Source organism: Phragmites australis, chromosome 13 (assembly GCF_958298935.1).
Source record: "Phragmites australis chromosome 13, lpPhrAust1.1, whole genome shotgun sequence".
In the NCBI taxonomy this organism is placed as follows: domain Eukaryota; kingdom Viridiplantae; phylum Streptophyta; class Magnoliopsida; order Poales; family Poaceae; genus Phragmites; species Phragmites australis.
Genome location: NC_084933.1, coordinates 1,811,157 through 1,832,822, shown reverse-complemented (window position 1 = coordinate 1,832,822; position 21,666 = coordinate 1,811,157). Strand labels below are relative to the sequence as shown.

Here is a 21,666-nt window from a genome sequence, read left to right as displayed (position 1 = left end):
GATTTTGTAGATGCGATCAATTCGGGATTAATTTTAGGTGTGGAATTGGGGAAAGGTGGGTCATTGGTGACATTCGATCTCTCTGTGAAATTTGTTCTGTTTAGGGTCGGGCTCCATCTGATTCGCAAAATAACATTCTATTGTGTGCTTTTCTTCGGTTTGTAGTTAATCTGTTCTAGCTCCAGGGTCAAGCAAAATGTAGATGAACAATTTCCTATGTCGCTACAGAGGAAGGGGAGGGGAGGGTGCAGTGGCTAGTTGCGGCACCAGCGGATGCTCCGGCGACTACATGGTGGTGGTATGGCAGGTAGGGGGGAGGGGCAACACTGGAGGAGGCGCAGAGGAGGTGGTGGTGGATGAAGACGCTGGAGGAGGCGTCAGAGAAAGGGGACGGCGGGTGAAGACACTGGAGGAGAGGATGATGACGGGGTTGCCAGTTCTGCTAACGCACAGCGATAGCGGCATGGAGTATTTCCCTATTGTAGTTTGCATGGTTTGAAGCATTAATAATCTTGATTTTTTAGTGAATCTAAGGAATTGTGTGTGCTCCACTCTGCTACAGTACTACTCTGTTTGTGATTTTACCGTCACGAGTAGATAACAAATGAATATTTGTGACATGATCTTCAAACACATTAAGACAAAGTTGAAAAGAAAATTGTTCCGATTCCATATTGAAAATGTTTAGAGTTGAATGAATAATTCACATGCATCTTGGAATTTAACTAGCCTGATGGTTGTCACTAGCATGTTGACTATGGTGGCATCTGATGGTTGTCATTTTAATTTGGGATTTTTGGGAGCATAGATGTAAAATTCAGCTTTTAGGGGTTTGGAGCATCGTTTGCTACATCTGAAGGTGTAGTTTTTTCAAGAATATGAATATATCCATATAGCACAATTCTTAACTGAGTCTTCTCCATATATTTGATTGTGTTGTTTAAATTTCATTCATTTGCTAGCCCTAGCAATTTCATTTAAATAAATAGTATGTTTCAAGTGCCATTTCGCATATTTGTTAATGCTATCAGCATTTCCATATTTCTCTGTATCCAACAGTAAAAGTAGTATCTAACATTTACAATGATCTCTCTTGGTTTGTTCTTCACATTATGTCCTTTACAACGCAATTTTGTTAATTTCTGTGCATTTTAAATTTAGTTTCCATGTATTGTTGATCTTATGGCTAATTCGAAGGAGCTGTGGCCAAACTCCATGAATACTTTAGCATGATGCATTTCGTATGGCTGTGTAGAGAGGTTGCTAACTCTTGCTGTCCAGTAGGTGTTTATGGATATATGATGACAGTCAGTGAAGGGGTTTGGATCAGTCTCCCATCGGATTTTGTACTTCATATATGTAAGTGGTTCGCATATAAGTTGTTACAGGGTTTCACGTGTTTCAGGGTTGGCTGGTATGATGATACTGGTACCATGACAGATATTGAAATCGTCTTCCAGGTGAGGATTTTTCTCTTATGCCAAGTTCAGTTGTATGATGTTATCTTGGTTAGTTATTTTGCACATGTTTCACCCAGTCAGCAATTTTTTTGCCCCATCTAGACTACCGTCGTTCATTACAAGGACGCTTATGACGAGCGACACCTTTTAAAAAATTAAAGATAACTCCATTATATCTGATAGAATGCCCGTAACTTTTTAGATGTTGCTAGAACAAGTGCAACATGAACTAACAATAGCTCATAAGTTATCGTGTGTAAATTTTTGGCTCTCGTTATAACGCACGGGCACAATATTAGTTTATTTACAAGATATATAATTTGAATATACTATTCCAACTATTTGAATGCATTACTTCAAAAAATCACATAAGAAATGTTGAACATGTTATCACACTCGTGGAGCATGCGTTTTAGAAACGGTGAATTAGTGTACACATTAGGTTTCATAGATTGTTGAATCAAGTATTCATTTAATTGTTGAGTGACAAAATTATAGATAGAAAAAAGAAAACTACATAAAGAAAAAAATGAAAATTTGATTCATGGGGTTTATAGGTTCACTGACCATGTAATGATAGTCAGTCGACTATTGGCCAGGTAGGGAGCCCTTGAAACAAAGTACTTCCGTATTTCCTTTCTTTCAATTTATGTAGATTAGAAGAAACAAAATGAGGAGGCCGCTAGGTAGTAATGGAACCCTACATGCCATGTTTATAAAACCTAGCCACCGGAGGACAAGTCGGCATTGTGGGGACTTGTCTTGATATATCTCTACAAATGTTATTCTAGATCTATTTGATTTCATGTGGTAGTCTTTCATCGTTATGCCACACAGAGAATAATATATAACGCTTCCGAGCCACTTTATTGTTGGGATTATGAAGTCATTGCAAGAACCGAGTCTCCAGGAAGATTAACAAGTATAGATCATTCATCAACTGTAAGATAAAAATAAACTTTTTTTAGCAACAACTAACAACATAAGTCAACATGAAACATAAACGTTTTTCATCACTCTACTGCAGTACGTGTCTTCGATGGAAATAAGATTCATCCACTTCATTACTCTATTCTCGTCTTCCTCACGCTACTCTTCGATGGCAGGGCGTGCTGCTACCTCCTACTGGCGATCGCGGGGAACATAACGGAGGGTGGGGGACCTTGCCACGCATGACATCATCGAGTGCCGAGGTGTCCCAGGGAGAGGTGGCGACCTTGACCTCGACGATGGCCACGTGGTCAGTTCCTGCCTCAGACAATGGCGTCGAGAACCAAGCAGCTAGCCTTGCAACATATGGCGGTAGGTAGCAGCTAGAACCAGGATTCAACTGTGACCGGAGATATTAATGCCCAGCGCAACAAGCATACAACTCGATGCAGACTAGCGTTGCCGTAGTAAAACTCAACAGAGCCTAGCGCTGTTGCTGCCATCATCGCCACCGTAGACCATAGATCCCCTCACAATGGAGACCCAGACATGGTCGTGGAATAGCTTGATGCCGCCATCGTTCATCTCCATGCCATTGCATGAGGCCATCGATTTTGACGGCCGAGACCCAGCACTGCCATTGCTTACTAACAACGCATCGCATCGATTGAACTTTTTTCAGAGAGAGAGAGCGCATCGATTGAACTATGCTGCAATAGGCTGTTAAAAGTCCAATAGATAGTCCAAAACTTAGCCCATGTGCATCCAATATCCATATTTACTTTGGACCCCAAGTACATGGATGTCCACATCCAAAACAAGTCCAGTCCAATAGAATCCAAGAAGGTATGTACGCTGAATTATACTTGTAAGTTAGCAACCTCATCAAAAACCACCTATGCTTTTTCAATAAATACAGGGCCAAAAACCTTTGGTCTAAAAATCTATCTCAAGTTCTCAACTGAATAATCTCTTCCCTTTTTAAAAGGTTTCATCGCAATGAATACTTGCTTCCATAAGATTATATATCATACACACGCATCATATAGATAGGAAGGCAACAGATACAATTGTTCCACATAAAATAGAGTATCTCATCCCTCTTAGCCAATGAGTACCCGAGCTTAGAAGGGCTGAACTCTGGACTCTGGACTTAGAAGAAACAAGACTGTTTCTTAGAAGGGTTGAACTCTGGACTTCATTATTCCCTCTCAACCAATGAGTACCTGAGCTTCCAAAAGCTTATTGACAGAGCCTTCATTATGAAGAAGAAGAAACAGAATTTAGGAGAGGAACGCAAGCGGATGATGCAGGGTCACTCTTCAAGCAGCATCCGTCCCCGCTTCAACCCACCACCCACAGGATAGGTATACCGTCAGGGAAGCTAGAAACAGCAACAGAGGGCACCCAACCAAACTTTGGGATCTTTCAGTCAGCCAAGGCAGCAACAACAACGCTCCAACTACCAGGCCCCACGCCTAGTGAACCAAAACCAGCAGCAATATGGTTGCATTGGCCATAGATTCAGTAAGATTGGCCCATGCTTTAGCTGTGGGAACTTTATGCACTTTTACCAATAAATGTCCCAAGAAACAACAGTGTCGGACCAACAACCAGCAGCAAAATCGCCCTAGAGGTGAGCCACAGCAGTAGCCTCATCAGAAATTCATGAGTGGGTGAGTCAACCACGTTGCAACGGAGGATGCCCATGACACCCCAGAAGTGGTACTTGGTATGTTCCCCGCCAACTCTCACCCTGCTACAGTTTAATTCAATTCTGGAGCAACACATTCTTTTATTTCAACTAAGTTCGTAGAAAAGCATAATCTGCTGATAGCCATAATGAAAAATTGGTTGATAGTCATGTCTGTAGGCGGAGAAATAAAATCGAGGCAGGTATGCCCTAAGATAATCCTTGCCATTAAAGGGGTGGAATTCCCCACAAATCTTAACGTCTTGGAATCTAAAGGGATATATATTATTCTGGAAATGGATTGATTGGCTAAGTTCAATAGAGTGATAGGATGCACCATCAAGATAGTTCAGTTGACACACACATATTGCACCAAGGTGGAGTTCAAAGCCACGGTAGAATCAAGAGAGAATATCAAGCTCAACCATGCCAAAGCAGTGGAGGAAGTCAGAGTAGTTAGCAAGTTCTCGGATGTCTTCCCTGAAGAGTTGCCAGGTATGTCCTTAGACCGAGACATTGAGTCCGTTATTGAATTAGTACCTAGCACTACCCCATATATAAGAGACTGTACATAATGGATGCCAACCAGTTGGCTGAGCTCAAGGAGCAAATCCAAGAGCTATTAGACAAGGGGTTTATTCACCTGAGTACCTCGCATTGGGGAGCTCCGGTTGTCTTCGTGCCAAATAAAGATGGAACTCAAAGAATGTGCATTGATTATCGTGCACTTAATGAGGTGACCATTAAGAATAAGTACCCCTTGCCTCGTATTGAAGATTTGTTTGATCACTGAAAAGGAGCATGCGTCTTCTCTAAGATTGATCTTCGGTCAGATTACCATCAGTTGAAGATTCGAGCATCAGACATTCCCAAGACCACTTTTGTCACCCGTTATGGTCTGTATGAGTTTACAGTGATGTCTTTTAGATTGACCAACACCCTAGCATACTTCATGTACCTCATGAACAAGGTTTTCATGGATTATCTGGACAAGTTCGTGGTTGTGTTCATCGATGACATCCTGATCTTCTCGAAGGATGAGGAAGATCATGAAGAGCATTTGAGGATGGTTCTGCAGAAGCTCAGGGAGAATCAGTTGTATGCCAAGATGAGCAAGTGTGAGTTTTAGTTGAAAGAAGTCTCTTTCCTAGTTCATATCATCTCAGTAGGAGGAGTATCCCTTGACCTTGGGAAAGTGAAGGAAGTTCTAAATTGGAAGACACTGCAGACCGTTTTAGAGATCTAGAGTTTTCTGGGTTTAGCAGGATATTACCGTCGCTTCCTATAAGGCTTCTCCAAGATTACCAAGTCAATGACGGAACTACTAGAGAAAGAGACGGAATTTAAGTGGATCCCGTTCGTGAGACCAGCTTTAATGAATTAAAGATGAGATTAACCACCGCCCTAGTGCTAATCATGCTCGACACATAGAAGTCGTTCTCAGTGTATTATGATGCCTCGCGCCAAGGTTTAGGATGTGTGTTAATACAAGAAGGCCATGTAATAGCCTATGCCTCAAGACAGTTAAGGAAGCATGAGGAGAACTACCCTACCCATGACTTAGAATTAGCTATCGTAGTTCATGCACTCAAGATTTGGAGACATTACTTGATATGGCAAAGATGCGAGATCTTCTCGGATCACAAAAGTCTGAAGTACATCTTCACTCGAGCCGACCTCAATCTCAGGCAGCGTAGATGGCCAGAACTCATCAAAGATTATAATCTTGGAATGGCGCTTGGGAGGATGGGGGTCGATGAGATCGAGGTGGGCGGCGGTAGAGATAAGAGAGAGAGCGAGGAGTATTGCTAGGTTCGGACTTAGAGATTTTTTAGGCCACGGATGGGACACAGACATGAACGTGGGACGACTAAAATGGATTCAATTCAATATTCGGGTCCGGCTTTGGCTCCCAGGTTCACTATCAATTTATAACAAAGATCGAGAGTGACACAGTCACCGTCAGTTTTTGTTATCAACCGGCAGTGATAACAACCTATCACTATCGGTTCCTTTCTAAAACCAGCAGTGATACTATTTTCTTATGAATTGACAGTGAAAATAGTATCACTGTCGATTTTAATTGATCTGGTAGTGATGATGCGGCAAATAAGATCATTTCTATAGTAGCGATTGTTGTAATATAGGCGATAAATAGAGCATGGATATTATTCCATAGAGGCAATTATTATAGCAGTAATTTGAGCTATCTATATACACAATAAAGTAATTGCACAACTGAAAAAGGACAGCAACTACATTATTCAACATGTGTACCTTAAATAGCTGAATTGCTGAGCAGAGCATATGAGCAATTATCCCAATAGACTGACAACAGAATATAAGAAGGTAAACATTTGCTCTCAGATTTTTACATAACAATTGGCCCTAAGACTCAAGTGTCTTGCTCCCATATTGTTCTACAAGTTTCATCATTGATTGGGCTATAGTTAAGATCTCAACTAGCAAATAGAGTTTGGACATAATATCAAAGTAAAGCACTGGACAATGAGCTGCAACAGTACAGAGGGCCTCCCATTGACTGTATTCTGTAGTTTCAGAATTAACACAAGTATTCATGTAGTGAACCCTACAAAAGATTGCTATCACCATATTCATCCAATAAAGACAAGAATTTGCCATCTCTGTATAGTGAATAACAAGCATCAGACTACCATCAGCAGCCCGCAAGTTCATTGCCATCTCTGTATAGCTAATAACAAACATCAGACTACCATCAGCAGCCCACTATTTTAGTGCATCACAGCAGCTCATACATCCAGAGCACCACAACCCTATTGCTATTGTTCTTGACTAATAGCCCAATCTCAGACTAATTAATCATCACAGAGCAGGAATAGACAGAGGGATTAGGAGAAAGATTACTCATAGCGAAATTTCGATCAAAGTCGAAAAGAAGTGAGGCTAGGCACGACTCAGAAGCCGCTGTTCCAGAAAACCTAGCACCCGCCGTTGCCGACGGAGAGAAGGAGATCGGAGATACAAAGCCTCTCCACACTGCCACTGCACGCGCGGATAAACTGCAACCGTGCAGCTCCGGCCACCAACAGATTTCTCTTCCCGGCCCCCACAAATCAGATCGGGCACCCGACAGATCAGGGCTCAATTGCACCAGAGCAGGCCGAAAAGGAACCAGTGAGGAGTGAGAAAATCACACACACAAAAATCTGAGACCCAGAGGAGAGGAGGAGGCACATAAGAAGGGGAGGCTCACGCAGCACCGCCTGGCCGACGAATCCGCCCCGAACCGCACACCCGAGGGAACCGGGCATGGCCATTTCACCGCCGCCGCCCCAAGCTCTCCAGCCAGCCTCATCCTTATCCATCTGAGAAAATCCCAGCTGAACACCCTAGAGCTGATCTGCCCCTTTTTGAACACGACGACAGGGCCCAGGCCAAAATAGCCGATGAGAAACAGGCTGGCCAAACCAGCTCCCAAATATACAGCCCAACAGTGAAATTTCTAACAAAAATACAACAGTGATAGTCTTCTCCAATTTTGATGAGAACTTTCCGAATTGGACGATACAAAGCAAATATGTAATATATTTTTACAGTGAAATCCCCATCGAGTATCTCCTAGCCTTCCCAAGCCCACCTCTTGATTTAAACCCCTGACGGGTTTCAATTTCACCCCATTCCAATGATTCGATGTAATTGCTCTCGATCTTTTCTGAGGGGAATTGTAACTGCACTCATCTTGTATGAATATTAGTGTTAATATTTTGATAAATTCGGGATATAGGCATATAGCTTAGACCAGGAGTCCGGGAACCAATAGAAACCAGTGCTTCTTTCTTCTTTCTTTAGTAAGGATAAGCACAATTATGCGCAACAAAGACGTTTATAGTTAAACAAGTAAACATTGTAGAGAGAATCAACCCTAAGGCATCGCCTGCCCATCCTAGCAAGCCAGGCCTTTTCAAGCCATTGGATCAGTGGAGTCAACTGGAATCAAGTGGGAACACAATGGAAGCAATCAGAAAAAAGACATTACCAGCTACCTCGCTTGCGCCCACAGCGTACTCACCAACGCGTCGCCCTGGCCTTGCCTTGCTCGTGCACACGCCGCAGCTGCCCACAGTTAAGTTATTGTCACTATTCATTACTAATTGCTCACAGTAATGATTAGTTGTGGATAATAACATATAATTTTAAGTTTTGCATAGCTAAAACTCCATGATAGGCGAGGCTAGTCCGAGTCGGGTTGGACTCGAACGCGAGCTACTTCCTTTAAGGGTTGAACCTAAGCTCTGGGAAGCACCTAGACCAATTGTTCCATCGCGTAGCTTGATTAGTTCTTCGGCTTCGCCGGCGGCAATAACCGAACCGACCGGCATTTACAACGACGGCAGCATGGGACGGGGCGACGACGACGTGAGTTGTTGCTCGGCCTGCTGCAGCTGCGTCTTGTCAGTCATCGTCGCTGCCGCCTTGATTAGTTCTTCGGCTTCGTCGAGCCCGTGAGCGTCACCGTGAAGGACGCGTCGCTGGCGCCCAACGGCACGGCGCTGGCGTACGACTTGTCGCTCACCGTCGCCGTGTGCAACCCCAACTGGGTCATGCGCGCCGAGCACGCGGCCCCTTTGGACGCCGAGCTCCGCTTCGCCGGCAGCCGCTTCGACAGCGTGCGGGTGGCGGCCGCGGGGCGCGCTTCGAGAGCGACGAGATCCGCGTGGCCGCGGCGGGCGAGAGCGCGGGCGCGCTGCTGGGGAGCGACGGCGTGGCGGAGCTGGTCAAGGAGACCACGACGGGGGCGTTCGAATCCTTGGAGCTCAAGCTCTCCGCAGAGTTGAGGTACCGGCCGGTGCACCTCGGCAGGTACAGGCTCGCGGTGAGCTGCCTGCCCGCTGAGGCTGCCGCCGCCGGGGACGCAGACCATGGTGCTCGACAAGGAGATAAAGTGCCATTAGCAGAATATCTAGCTTCAAGATTTGGCCATCATACATTGATGCTTCAAGATACATGTGTCCATCAACCTTCAAGAATATATAGCAGAATATATAGTTTCAAGTCAATTGATGCTTCAAGATTTGGCCACCATCCTCCTACTTCTATCTTTCATACGTTCCACCCACTGTGCCCTTCTCCCATCACATACATGTGTCCAACCGCTCATCGTTGTGCCCCCGTGACGCCTCCACCCCCGAAACTCTTATTTTGAAGGCGCCCTCAAGATAATTAGCTAGCAAACACTTTTGTCTTTAGCTGTCCAAAAACCAATATAGGAAACTTATTGCCTTTCCTACCTTTCGAAAAAGAAAACATTTTGACTTGAAACTTTTTCTAAGTTAGAACTAGTTGACTTGAAACTCTTTCGGAGTTGGAAGATTTTGACTTGAAACTTTTTGAACCGGAACTTTTTGACTTGAAACTTTCTGAATCGGAACCTTTTGACTTGAAACTTTTCATCTAATTTTTTAATTGATTTTTTTTTCTTTTGACTTGAAACTTTTTGCGAATTTAAACTTTTTTAGTTAAAACTTTTCGAAATGAAACTTTTTGACTTAAACTTTCTGAGTTGGAACTTTTGAGTTGAGATTGGAAGTTTCTAAAAATCGAAAGTTGTAGAAACCACATGGCGTCATCCAATCCATGCGCATTACCTCGTTACACGGCGCCGGCGTAGGACCACTCGTTCGCCGTCGCCGTGTGCAACCACAATTGCGCCATGCACGCCGATCGAGCACGCGGCCCCGCTCGACGCTGAAGCTGCAGACGGCGACGGCCGCGCCGCGGGGACAAATATGATCCAAGCTAGCGCCATTAGCGGAATGTATCTGCCAGATGGTCACTAGATCGGTTTATCTTGCATCTGCGTGTTGTGTTCTAATTTTTTTTCCAGTAGATTAGTTGCTCCTTTTTCCTCGCTGATCGTTTACATTGTACGAGTCCATTACACACTTTTGGATATATTGATTAGAATTGAACTGCAAATATATAAACGATAGATCGAGTCAATTTAATTCTGAATTGCAATGAATAGGGTCTCTCAAAATTGATGACCTGCAAGCTAAGACTATGTCGACAATGAATATAATGTTCCGGCTAAAAAAAATGATCACCTCTCAACCGATGTATGATTATGGTTTGGCCATCCTGCTCTTACTCCTATCTTACCACATATTTCACACACATTGTTAGCAACCCTCCTCCTAACCCATGGCACGTGTCCTGTCGCGCCATGACGCCTCCATCCCTCTAAGGTCAGGTCTTCAGTAGGTGAACTCTGAACCCTAACTAAGCCTCCGTAGGAGACAATGTAGATAGCACGGAGCATGAATCACAATGTGAATTGTATCATCAAGATTCTTCTCCAGCGGCCATCCAATCTGTCTTCTTCCTTCTCCTAATTGTTCATCCCTGCCGCACGAGCTAACACCTTATGTCGGCACCGTCCTCTTGCTCCCATCTTTGATAGCAGGAGCTGTGAGATCCCCCACTACAGGCTGCCGCCACGCTAACTTGTCTTCGACGAACATTTAATTTGATGCCCCCTCCCCAAACTGCCCAACCCGTGGTCCTCCTCCTCTTGTCGCGGCCAGCGATATCCCCGCAGCTTCGCTGCCCCGCCATTACATCCGTCACCACCATTAGCCCTGTCATCTCCAGTGAGCCCCACTCCGACCCAACTCCAAACCCAAACCTCGCCGGAGCCTTGTCAGAGTTGGGGAAGACGATTCAGAGCGCGAGTCGCAGCACAAATCGGACCAACCCAAAATCAAGATGCGTCCACGAAGGGCCCAATATGCGGCCTCGCAATGCCGGCGAGGTTCGTTGGCAGACAGCTCGCCGGCGCAGCAGCGGTGTAATGCTGTTGTGGGAGATCGGCCGAGCTGGTAATTCTGAGGAGTGATTATTGAAGCTAAAACGAATTTGCAGCGACGTAAATAAGCGGCAGTGATTAACCGAGGGGCTTGAGTCTTTGCTCGTTGCTTTTGTTGGTTGGTGATCTCCTTCCTATTCCTGAGGAAAGCAGTAACAAACGCCCAACCATGATCTACTTTGTTTTTTTTTTTTTTTTTTTGCCTGGCTCTCTACTGCTTTTTTTTTTTTTAAAAAAAAGGCTCTGCTACTGCTTCGATCGTTAAATGAAAAAAAAAATGCAATTTCCGTTGAAACAAGATGGTAGATAAGTGCTGAAGTGACTCGAACAAATTATTTGATACATGTTGCATAAGTGACGAAATGCTTCAGCCTTATCAAATATCCGAAAACAGATATTAAACAAACTGAAGCTACTCCATCACATTTTTTCAAGTTTTGAAATGAAAAGGACAATCAACCCTTGGCTTGGGTGGTTAGTGGAGGTGATTATACCCTTATCTACTAGCGATCAAACTCTAGATTTGCTCTAAGACGGATTTTTTTTCATCGGTAAGCGATGTATCTGTCGACAACGAGTCATTTGTGGTGAATTGGTCAATCTCTAAGTTTAACATCTCTAATCATCAGTAGACATTGTGTGAATATGTATGTATAATGATATGAGTATGTACATGTGTCTACGTGTCCAAGTGGGTTTTAAAAAAAAAGTTCTGAAAAGAAATGGATGGAGGAAAAGCAGAGAAGCCCATCAGAAACTTCTTCGGTATTGCCGTATTGGGCCATAAATCAGGCCCGATAGGAATCCTGTGCGGATCCGAATCAACGGACCTTAAGCTACAGTTGGAGTGGGATCCGACCCGTTTGTTAAACCCTCGCTCGTTCCCCTCCATCCAACTCCCTCATCTCCCCGCTCCGATGGAGCCGCCGCCGTCGCCGGCGATACCCCGGGAGGCGTGGGAGGGCTGCAGCGTCCTACTCGACATCAACGACGGCGACCGCCTCGCCTTCTTCCGCCTCACCCCCGCAGCGTACGTACTTTCCCCTTCCTCCTCCTGCCTAACTTCTCTGCTACCTTGAAACCCCACTAGATCCGCTCACGCCTCTCCTCCTCTCTGTGATGTGGTCGCAGGACGGTGAAGATCGGGAACAAGACCTGCTCGCTGCAGCCGCTCGTGGGCCGCCCCTTTGGCTCCCTCTTCCGCGTCGGCGCCAAAGGACTCGTCCCCTGCGCTGCCGCCGCCGCCCCGTCTCGCGGTAAGGATTGTTCATTGGAAGCCTCTAACCGACGAACGTTCACTGGTTAACCAACTAGCTAGCACTTTCTAACTACATGAGCTTGTCAAGCGTGCATCTTCTAATCTAAACTTTTTTACTTGGTAATTTGAACTGCCAACTTGAATTTTAGATCTTCCAATTCAACGATATACATTTTGAACCTGAAAACTCAAGCTTCTCAATCTAAAATTTGCAATTTTCAACTCAAAAGTGATAGAAAAAGTTTATTGTTCATTAGTTAGTTGGCTAGTGAACCTTCACTAGATAGCAAGTACCTTTTGGGTGCATCGGTGATGATCCTTTTTTGGAGTTCAATTTTTATTTTATGGCATGTAAGCAACGACTGAATCACTATAGCATCCACAAACTTGCCTTTTTCAGAAGGAAACCAACTCAGGAATTACAGAAAGTTTGATGCTTTCTGGCTTTGCTTAGAATTTGAACTAAATCCTAAGAATTTGGATCCCAATCCCTCCTTTCCAACCTGGCCCTTAGTGCAGGGAGCTACCTGCCATGCTTTAAACTCTCTCTGCATCATTAGGCCATATGTACAAATCACGTAATGGAGCGAGAGCCTGTTTTTTCTGTTTCCTGCGGACATCCTGCTGCAGGGATTCTTATTATTAGGACTCAACAATATCTAACAAATGCCCTTTTTTGCTCTTTCTCTCCCTCCCTCTCCATTCTGTACTCATCGTTATACTTTACACATTTTGATTTTCGTAACAATGACTCCCATTCATGATGATTCATCTAGATGATAGCACGCGAGATGGTGCTGATGGCCAAGCGCAGGACGAAACTAGGGACAATAGGTCTCTGGTTGATAATAACACAGCTCAAAATTTATCGAGCGATGACATAGAGGCAATGAAGAGGTGAGAATTTGATCATATTTGACTTATATTTCATTTAGCTGTGCCTTATTCTCTGTTCTCTATGATTTCACATCCAAAGTTACATGTGATTTCATTTTCCAAAACAGGGATGGTGCAAGTGGTGATGAGATTGTGGAAGCTTTGATAGCAAATAGCTCCACATTTGGAAAGAAGACTGTATTTTCACAAGTTAGTACAATAATGTACAAACTGTATTTTCTTTGCTCTCTTGAAGTTTGAAGAAAATTGATGATTTGTTTTCTCAAACCATTTCGATTACAGGAGAAATACAAGTTAAATAAACAAAAGAAATATGCACCTAAAGTTCTTTTGCGACGCCCCTCTACCCGAAGGTACCTTTCTGTTACTTTTGTACAGTAGAAAATATGCCAAGTCTTTTTGGATATGTATACCATCAATTTGCATTACTGTACTACTGCCATGTATTCATGTGTACAACCAGATATATTAATATTTATGCTTTAGATACTTTCTCAGTGTTTTCTCCAACAGATAATGGTACATGATGATTTTTTATACTACTATTAATACAACCAGTTCTATGCTATGTACTTGGAACTGTTGAATAGGAAGACAAAGGAAGTATAAACTAGAGAGGGGAAAGTACTTTTAATTTCTGGTCTTTAACATGTGAGGCCATTATATTAGTAACCAGTTCTGAATTGTTTTAGTGTTTTCCCATTTGACTGAAAGTAGGTATGGCGTTCTTGGAGCATAATAACTTGTGGCAGGGTAAATGTTGCAATGCAATGTACTTGTTTGGAAGGGGAAGGGTTGAAGTGAGTCCTAGTGGACCTCCTGGTTTCCATATTTGGTTATGAAACTTTGCACTGCCAAAAGTTTACAAAATTTATTGGATTTTGCTTAACTTATTTTGAATGGTGACATACTTTTTGTAATAATTTTTTTAACTCGTATGTTGCAGAGTGCATGACTCTTGAAAAATTGTGCATGGCTCCTATGCCAGAATTTATCAAGTTTAAATTTAGTTTGATTTATCTGGAGGATGGGCATAATTTTGTGATCCTTTTCATATTGCAGCATTTGTGAGACATATTTCAAGAAAAGTCCAGCTCGAATAGGGTAAGTACTTTTCTTTCTTCATTAGTGCCTGTTGTTTTTTCCTTGTCATCATATTCAAATTTTAGGGTTTTTCTTGGGCTTTGACGTGTACATGACTTTATTGCCTACAACTCATTTACTTTGTGCTGTTCTTTCTGTGGTTCCTAGGTTTATGCGAGTTGACACACTCTCTCTCTTGTTGTCTATGGCAAATATTGGTGCATATTCAGATGTGCTTGTGGTTGATATGGTTGGAGGTTTAGTTGTTGGAGCTGTTGCTGAGCGCTTAGGAGGTAAAACTATGTTTCTCTGTTATTTTACTACTGCGATACCATTAGATTAAACTAAATGGATTGAGTTGAATACAGTCAGCTATATCGGCTATATGCAGATACTAATTTTTTTCACTTTTTCTCAAAATAGAAAATACACAATTCTTCACTGAGTTATGTTTGACTAGAACGCACCACAATTTTTTGTGGCAAATCACTATATGATAGTGTAATTTATGCTTACGTGGTCTGCGCAATAAGCCAAAAACATATGCTGTGGTATCTGATCCTTAATTTGCGCACGTCATACTGCTTTTTGCCACAGATTGCAAGTGATCGCTAAATATGTAAACCGGTACCTGCCAACTTTAGGCATTTGTCAAATTTCTAGATGTTAAATTACAAATATTTTTTTGTGTTTTCTTATAATGCATCTTTTATGTGAATTTGTAAAATCTTTGTTGATAATATCTGTTGTGCATTACATTTACAGGTACAGGATATGTGTGCAGCACATATCTTGGCAAAGCACCCAGCTCCATAGACATTATAAGAATGTACAATTTGAGCGGGGACATGGCCAGCAGGTAAATCTCTTTTGGCACTATATGGCTTTTCATTACAGAAAAGGGTGGTAATAAATTTGAGAATTTTTGGAATAACAGGGTTATGGCAAAGTAAGCTTGTAACCAAGTTAATAGCATTTTCCCATCCAAAGTCCAAACATGAGTTATTTAATGCATTTGAAATAAATATTTAGACATCATAGAATTTAAAGTTGGACCTTTCGCTGACCACTATTATTCTATTAGGATAATTTATGCGCGAACTATTTTGTTCATTGAATTGAGATCTTGTTAGATTGTATAAAATCATAAATAGTGTGATATAAACTGCATTTTCAAGTTAACTGGTTATTTGAGAACTCTTGTATCACAATCTAATTTTATATAATCATTCGCTTTTCTTGGTCAATACTGTCATGTAAGAGGTATTATTATATTCTTTTTTGGAGTTATAGAGATATGTATGAAGCAGTTGAAATTATGAAAGTAGCAAGCATCCAATCTGTAAGTCAAGTTACACTATGTCTGAAAATATTATGATAAACTTTCCATTCAGGATTGTTCAGGCACCACTTAGCAACCTATGCTTGTTGCAAAATTCTGGTAATACCCCTTCTGTTCTCAATGGTAGCACTGAAGGGGAGGCAGTTGAACCGATTGTAGTATCTGCTGAGGATACACAGTTATCTCTGGCTCAGCAAGGTGACACAGCAGTATCAGATGAGAAGCCACAATTATCAACAGAACAACCAATTGATATGGAGGTCTCTGAGCCTTCATTGGATGAACATCCTGTTCAGGATGTAAACTTTTCGTTAGGTAAGCAGTTGATGAAGCTAAGGTAAGAATTTTCTAATGAATCTAAGGTTTGATCTCTGGATGCTGTGTTAATCTGTAGATTGCAAGGACAATGATGGTAATTCAATAGCTTCCAAATCACTTAAACCCGGGAAGGCACCATCACCAGAGAAGTTGGAATATTGGAAAGAACATGGCTTTAGCAGGTAAAACAAGTTATAGAAGAAAGCTGTTCTGCTATTGTAGTACATGCTCTCATTAACGTGGTGGTTTCTTCTTAATGCAGTTTGATTGTTGCTGCCCCGGGCCACGAGGTTGAAAGTTTGGTTGCTGATCTGCTTCCACTATTGTCTTATTCAGCTCCATTTGCTATCTATCATCAGTATCTTGAAGTAAACATTCCTTGACTTTGATACAGAAGCATGCCAGTTCCCTAACTTTGGTTTGTTGCGTTTATGCCTAGAGTTTGTACTATCAAGAATCTAAATTGAAGTTCCTGCAAAGCATTATAGATATCCGTTTCATACCTGAAATTATTAACTTATGTGGTGAATTTGTTTCGTCTTCATTTCTGTTTCCTCTATAAAATTTGGTTTTCATTGTTACTTACAGTTTGTTGTCTTATATCGCAATGCAGACTCTTGCGACGTGCATGCACAGCTTGCAAGTATCAAAAATGGCTATTGGATTGCAGATTTCTGAACCCTGGCTTCGTGAATACCAGGTCAGTACATTCACAATGAGGAATTTAAATCAGTGATAGCTGTACTTCAGAATTTTGGAGTTTTATTATCTATATGCTTAAATGTGCATTTTAAGACTAAATTTTGTTTCCATTCATGTAACCGCTGTGATGTGTGATTTGTGCTGAATATGCTTATTATAGTGCTATAGGCAAATCGTAGTAACAATTTTTGTGGTCTGTTATCATCATCGGAGCTATTACCAATGATTAGTGGTTACTTGTGCATCTCTGTCATTTTTTTTAGTTCCCCCACATGATGGTCTGCACTGTTCTATTTTTTTTTTTGTTTGCGAGGACACTGTTATTTCTAATTTAGTGTGTCTCCATCCCTTTTAAAAAAAGTGATATAGGAACTAACAAAATTCTGGTATTGCTTTTTATGCAACACAGGTCCTTCCATCGCGCACTCATCCACACATGCAAATGAATGCATTTGGTGGTTATATTTTGAGCGGCATAAGAATACATAATACAGATTGTGTAATAGAGAAAAAGTGAGTGATCAATAAGGCTTCCGTCCATTGAGGAGAAGGAAAGCACACCATTTTGTATTTTTTGCGCTAGCTCAAAAGGTGGGCAATTTTGTAGCCCAGAGAGCAGTCAACTTGCATGTCGAAACCAATATGTGTTGTCAGATAGAAGTATGCGAATCCTACAAGTTCATGCAATTAACAGTAGTTGGAGATGCTGTTTTGTCCAGTGCGAGATATTATCATAAACCCATTGGGCAAATAAATAAGATCACAGTTCAGTTTGGCGCCAATATATACAAAGCACAAAACAAAGCTAGGAGGCAATACCACCCGGCCGCCGTGTGGTAACAACACGCACAACAATGAGTGGCGTCGTTGTGACAAAGTCCCCGTCGGTGGTCGTCGTTCCGGCGGCATCGGTGGCGGCCACGCTGCCGGTCGGCGACACCGTCGCTCTCTCCTCTTTCGACAAGTGCGTTGTTCCTTCTCCGACCACGTTGCTGCTCACGTTCGACCGCCCGATCCACGAGCCCGGGGAGACGGTAAAGACGGCCCTGTCACGCGCGCTCGTGCACTACCGCCCCATCGCCGGCCGCCTGGACGGTGAAGGCGGCATCGTGTGCACCGGAGAGGGCGTGACGTTCGTGGGCGCGTCGGCCACCTGCGCCCTGGAGGAATTAGCCACGGGGGTGGTGCAGCTCATGGACCTCGCCGTCCGCTACCCCGGCCAGTTCTGCCGCGAAGCCGAACCCTTGCTGCTGGTGCAGGTGACGGAGTTCTCCTGCGGTGGCTTCGTCGTCGGGGTGACGTGGAACCACATCGTGGCCGACGGCGTGGGGATGGGACAGTTCTTGCAGGCCGTCGGTGAGCTCGCGCGTGGGGTGTCGCCGCCGTCCATCGTTCCGGTCAGGCACTGGGATGACTCGCTCCCGGGTCTCCCACCGTCGATGGTCGCCGCGCAGAAATCCACCATGAACCACGGACCTCATGACCTGGCCCGCCTCGACGTCACCGTCCCCTCGAGCCTGATCCGCCGCGTCAAGGACGAGTCCGGCGGCACGGTGTTCGAGGTCGTCACCGCGGTGCTCTGGCGGTGCCGCACCCTCGCGGCCATGTCGGCAGACGGCGACCCCGAGTCCTTCGCGCCGCTCGCCTTCCCGTGCAACGTGCGCGCGCACGTTGGCGCCAAGGACGGCTACTACGGCAACTGCGTCACCGTGCAGCTGGTCCCGGCCACGAGCGTCACGGTGGCGACCAGTGGCATCGGCGACCTTGTCCGGATGATCAGGCGCGCCAAGGAGAAGGTACCTGACCTGCTGTCCAACAGCAGCAACGGCGGCGCAGCACCCGACGGCGGAGCAGCAGAGGGGCAGGCGCAGCTCGGGTGGTATGACGCGCTCGCCGTGGTGAGCTGGCGGAACCTGGGGTTCGACGCGGCGGACTTCGGCGGCGGGGGGCCGGCGCGGGTGATGTGGCCCGCCGAGCGGACGGTGGTGCCGGGCTGCGTGGTGTGTCCGCCGTGCAAGGCAGGGAGGGACGATGGGGTGAGCGTGTCGTCGCTGTGCGTCAAGCAGGAGCACGCCGGCGCCTTCCTGGAGGAGCTTGCGAGGCTGGCCGCATCAACGTGATGAAGCGGATCCAGCCAAGGGACTAAAATTTCGCATGAATTCCAGTTATTCCCGAGGTGAACGAAAAAGGTCCAATTTCGGTTAAAAATTTCGGAATTTAGTTTTTTGGAATTTTAGTTTGGTAATATAATTAAAATGAATGCCCCGGCCAATGCAAGTTTCAACGTCTAGCGCAGTGGTTAACATCTTTAACTCCTGCAATGGAGGCGAAAATGAAAACTGTGTCGCTACGGACAGCTTTATATAGGCATTCCAAAAAAAAAAAATTAACTTTCAATTTTCGGAATTTCGTTCAGAATTCACGAATTCCAATGTTTTGGCCGAAAACAATTGCAAAACAGAACGCGAATCCCTGGATCCAGTAATGTTAATTATTACACAAGCCTTTTCTTTTCATGTTACAAGTGGATCAACAAGCATAAGGATTTCTATGTTCATGTTCATCCGAGCTCGCCACAGGCAGAGGGAGATTTTCAGAAGATACATGTTAATAGACCATGGAATTGGTCATTAGCTCATACGGAATCGATCTCCAAGTTGACGAATTAAGTAATCATATATGTAGTTGCTGCTGGCTTGTATACTTTTTTTTTAGATGGGATAGTACTACTTTGACAGTTCCTGAATAGGCAATGTTTAAGGACTTTGCAATTTTTAAACAATACACCTTTCCAAAATGGTACCCACATGTATGTTCGTTCGATCAGTTTTCATTCGAGTAGTAAATTTCTATGACATTGGTGAGCTCTCTACACACCTAATCCCATGCATGCATGGTTACACATTTAATAATACCACAACATGCTCAAGCAAATACCAGGTTTATGCCTCTCACAAATTCAGCCTAGGTAGAATTGTGAAAGGTTATCTCGAAATTTGCAGAATGAATGCAATGTACGCAGAACAAAATTTGAAAGCTAGAATGACATGTATTTACCAACAAAAGGAGTAGTATCAGAGACACATTTAAAAGTTTTCCGGCAAGTTGAAAATTCAAATAAATATGTTTGTCTGGTAGAAGGTGCATTGAGTAGCTCTTTGAAACTTGCAACTAGGTGATCCCCCCCCCCCCCCCCCAAAAGAAACTTGCAACTAGGTGTGCGAATCACATGTTCATGCTATTGACGACAGTAGTTCGAGATGCCGTTTTGTCCACTGTGAGATCGATATTACCACTATCATAAACCCATTGGGTAAATAAATAAGATCAATTTACTTTGGCGCCTCCTTACCTACAGGGAATGGAAGCGGATGGGAATGGTTGGGAAAACACTATAATCGTTTTTACTTTCATATTTTCTCTACTAGGCGGAAACGAAAATAGGAAAACCGACGGTTAAAAAAACGAATCAATCCGAACAAAAATATACTGGTATCGGACGAAAACCAGTGACTAAAATCGGAAAGATCCAACCTCAGAACCATGAGTTTATGACTTGAAACGTTGAAATAAAAATGAAGTAGGATATCAAATAAAAGACAACGCCATCCACCATCGATATCATGAACTTGCCCTCACAGCAGCCTGTTTTGAATCAGACAAATAAAATCACAAGCTCTCATTATAAGACGCATCAAGTCTGAAAACTAAAAGCTTCTATTTTTCTGAACGAGATGATCGTATGAACACAAATGGACTAACGTGGCATGGTGGCAAAATAATTGATAGATGTGTGTTGCATATGCTACTAAGGGCATAACCCAATGAGGCAGTTCTGTTGTGTCAACATACGTCCAAGTCCAACACCAATACGAGAGCAAAGGCACGGGATGGCAGTGCCATGCAAATCCTTAAGCAACATATCTCCCACAAATCTGAAGCCAAAAGAGTTCAAGCTCAACATCACCTTACTACCACCTTTCTGCTTCCCCTAAAACACAAAATCAAACACCTGCCCGTGACCACATTCCTCAAACCCCACCCAGAGCCTTGCGCTTGCACGAATAAGCCACCAAAACTCTAGACAAGCTCTAGATAGAAGATTGAGTTCCATGACCATCTCGCGAGGCACGCCCTGCTACTAAAGCAGCAAACTAACCCTCAGAAATTCTATGCATTGGTCTTTATTAAGTATTATACCCTACTATAAAAACTATTTTTCGAAACACTCAGGGTATCTTTCCACATGTGGCTCGTATGACAAACCGAAATGAGCAGTTGGCGGGGTCCTCTGCGGTTTTAGGCTATGTGGAAACAAATTATCATAGACGGCTACTTACGACAGACGCCTATGGTAATGGTTGATTTATAGAGACGGACGACATAAGAAGTCGTATGTGTAAAAGGTCATTTTTAGAGATGGCTGCTTATGATAGCCGTCCATGGTATTTTTAGAGGTTGTTTCTTATGTGAACCGCATCTGGTAATAGGATAATTACCACAAACGAGCTACATAATTCATAAATTTTTTATACGAAATCGGATGAGGACAAACTTTATATGAAAATTGTAACCCTCGACGAGATATACAACTTTGTAGTTGAAACCTTTTTATTTGAAGTTATTTAGATGTCCAAATAATCGTTTGAAGTTTCAGACAGAAGAGATCAAAAGGATTGCATATCCTATTAGCATCACTAGTACTTCTATGGTAGGGTTGGTAAGGACTATCGCGTGAGCTGAGAGCAGAGATGGCCAAATGGGCCATTCGGGCCTACCCGACACAGGCCCGACTCGGTACGGCCAGGCTACGGCACGGCTCGGTATGGCCCGGCTATGGCACGGCCCGAACGGTCCAGCTACTGTAACGGGCCGTGCCGTACCGGTCAGCGTGCCTCCACCTCGGCCCACGGCACGGCCCGTCGATTTTGGCCCGACGGCACGGTTGGCCCGATGGGTACGGTGCCACGGGCGGCCTGTCGGCACAGCCAGCCCGAAAAAATAAAAAATAGCTACAAAATTAAAAAATATATAGAAAATAGATAAAAATATAGAAAATAGATAAAAAAAATAGCTACAAAATTAAAAATATATATATAAAATAGCTGGACCCATGCGTGTCGGGCCGGATCGTGC

At 43.7% G+C, this 21,666-nt stretch overlaps 2 protein-coding genes across 2 annotated transcripts; both read left to right on the top strand.

Annotated features, from left to right (window-relative positions):
* The first annotated feature begins 11,793 nt into the window (after window positions 1–11,793).
* Window positions 11,794–17,234, top strand: LOC133889295 (uncharacterized). Its single transcript, XM_062329811.1, has 13 exons — window positions 11,794–11,960; window positions 12,062–12,186; window positions 12,965–13,085; window positions 13,193–13,274; window positions 13,368–13,438; window positions 14,148–14,189; window positions 14,337–14,461; window positions 14,934–15,027; window positions 15,563–15,825; window positions 15,905–16,010; window positions 16,091–16,196; window positions 16,442–16,528; window positions 16,940–17,234. Exons 1-13 carry the CDS (start codon window positions 11,848–11,850, stop codon window positions 17,045–17,047), a joined length of 1,443 nt encoding a protein of 480 aa, XP_062185795.1. The 5' UTR covers window positions 11,794–11,847; the 3' UTR covers window positions 17,048–17,234.
* A 117-nt stretch (window positions 17,235–17,351) lies between these two features.
* LOC133889296 (acyl transferase 15-like) lies at window positions 17,352–19,277 on the top strand. The gene has a single exon (XM_062329812.1). It carries the CDS (start codon window positions 17,385–17,387, stop codon window positions 18,648–18,650), a length of 1,266 nt encoding a protein of 421 aa, XP_062185796.1. The 5' UTR covers window positions 17,352–17,384; the 3' UTR covers window positions 18,651–19,277.
* Window positions 19,278–21,666: the final 2,389 nt, after the last annotated feature.

Coding starts and splice junctions, on each gene's coding strand:
- LOC133889295 (XM_062329811.1), top strand. CDS start 11,848: ATGGAGCCGCCGCCGTCGCCGGCGATACCCCGGGAGGCGTGGGAGGGC. Junction 13,275..13,367: donor AGAAGACTGTATTTTCACAA/GTTAGTACAATA, acceptor TTTCGATTACAG/GAGAAATACAAGTTAAATAA. Junction 16,529..16,939: donor CCTGGCTTCGTGAATACCAG/GTCAGTACATTC, acceptor TATGCAACACAG/GTCCTTCCATCGCGCACTCA.
- LOC133889296 (XM_062329812.1), top strand. CDS start 17,385: ATGAGTGGCGTCGTTGTGACAAAGTCCCCGTCGGTGGTCGTCGTTCCG.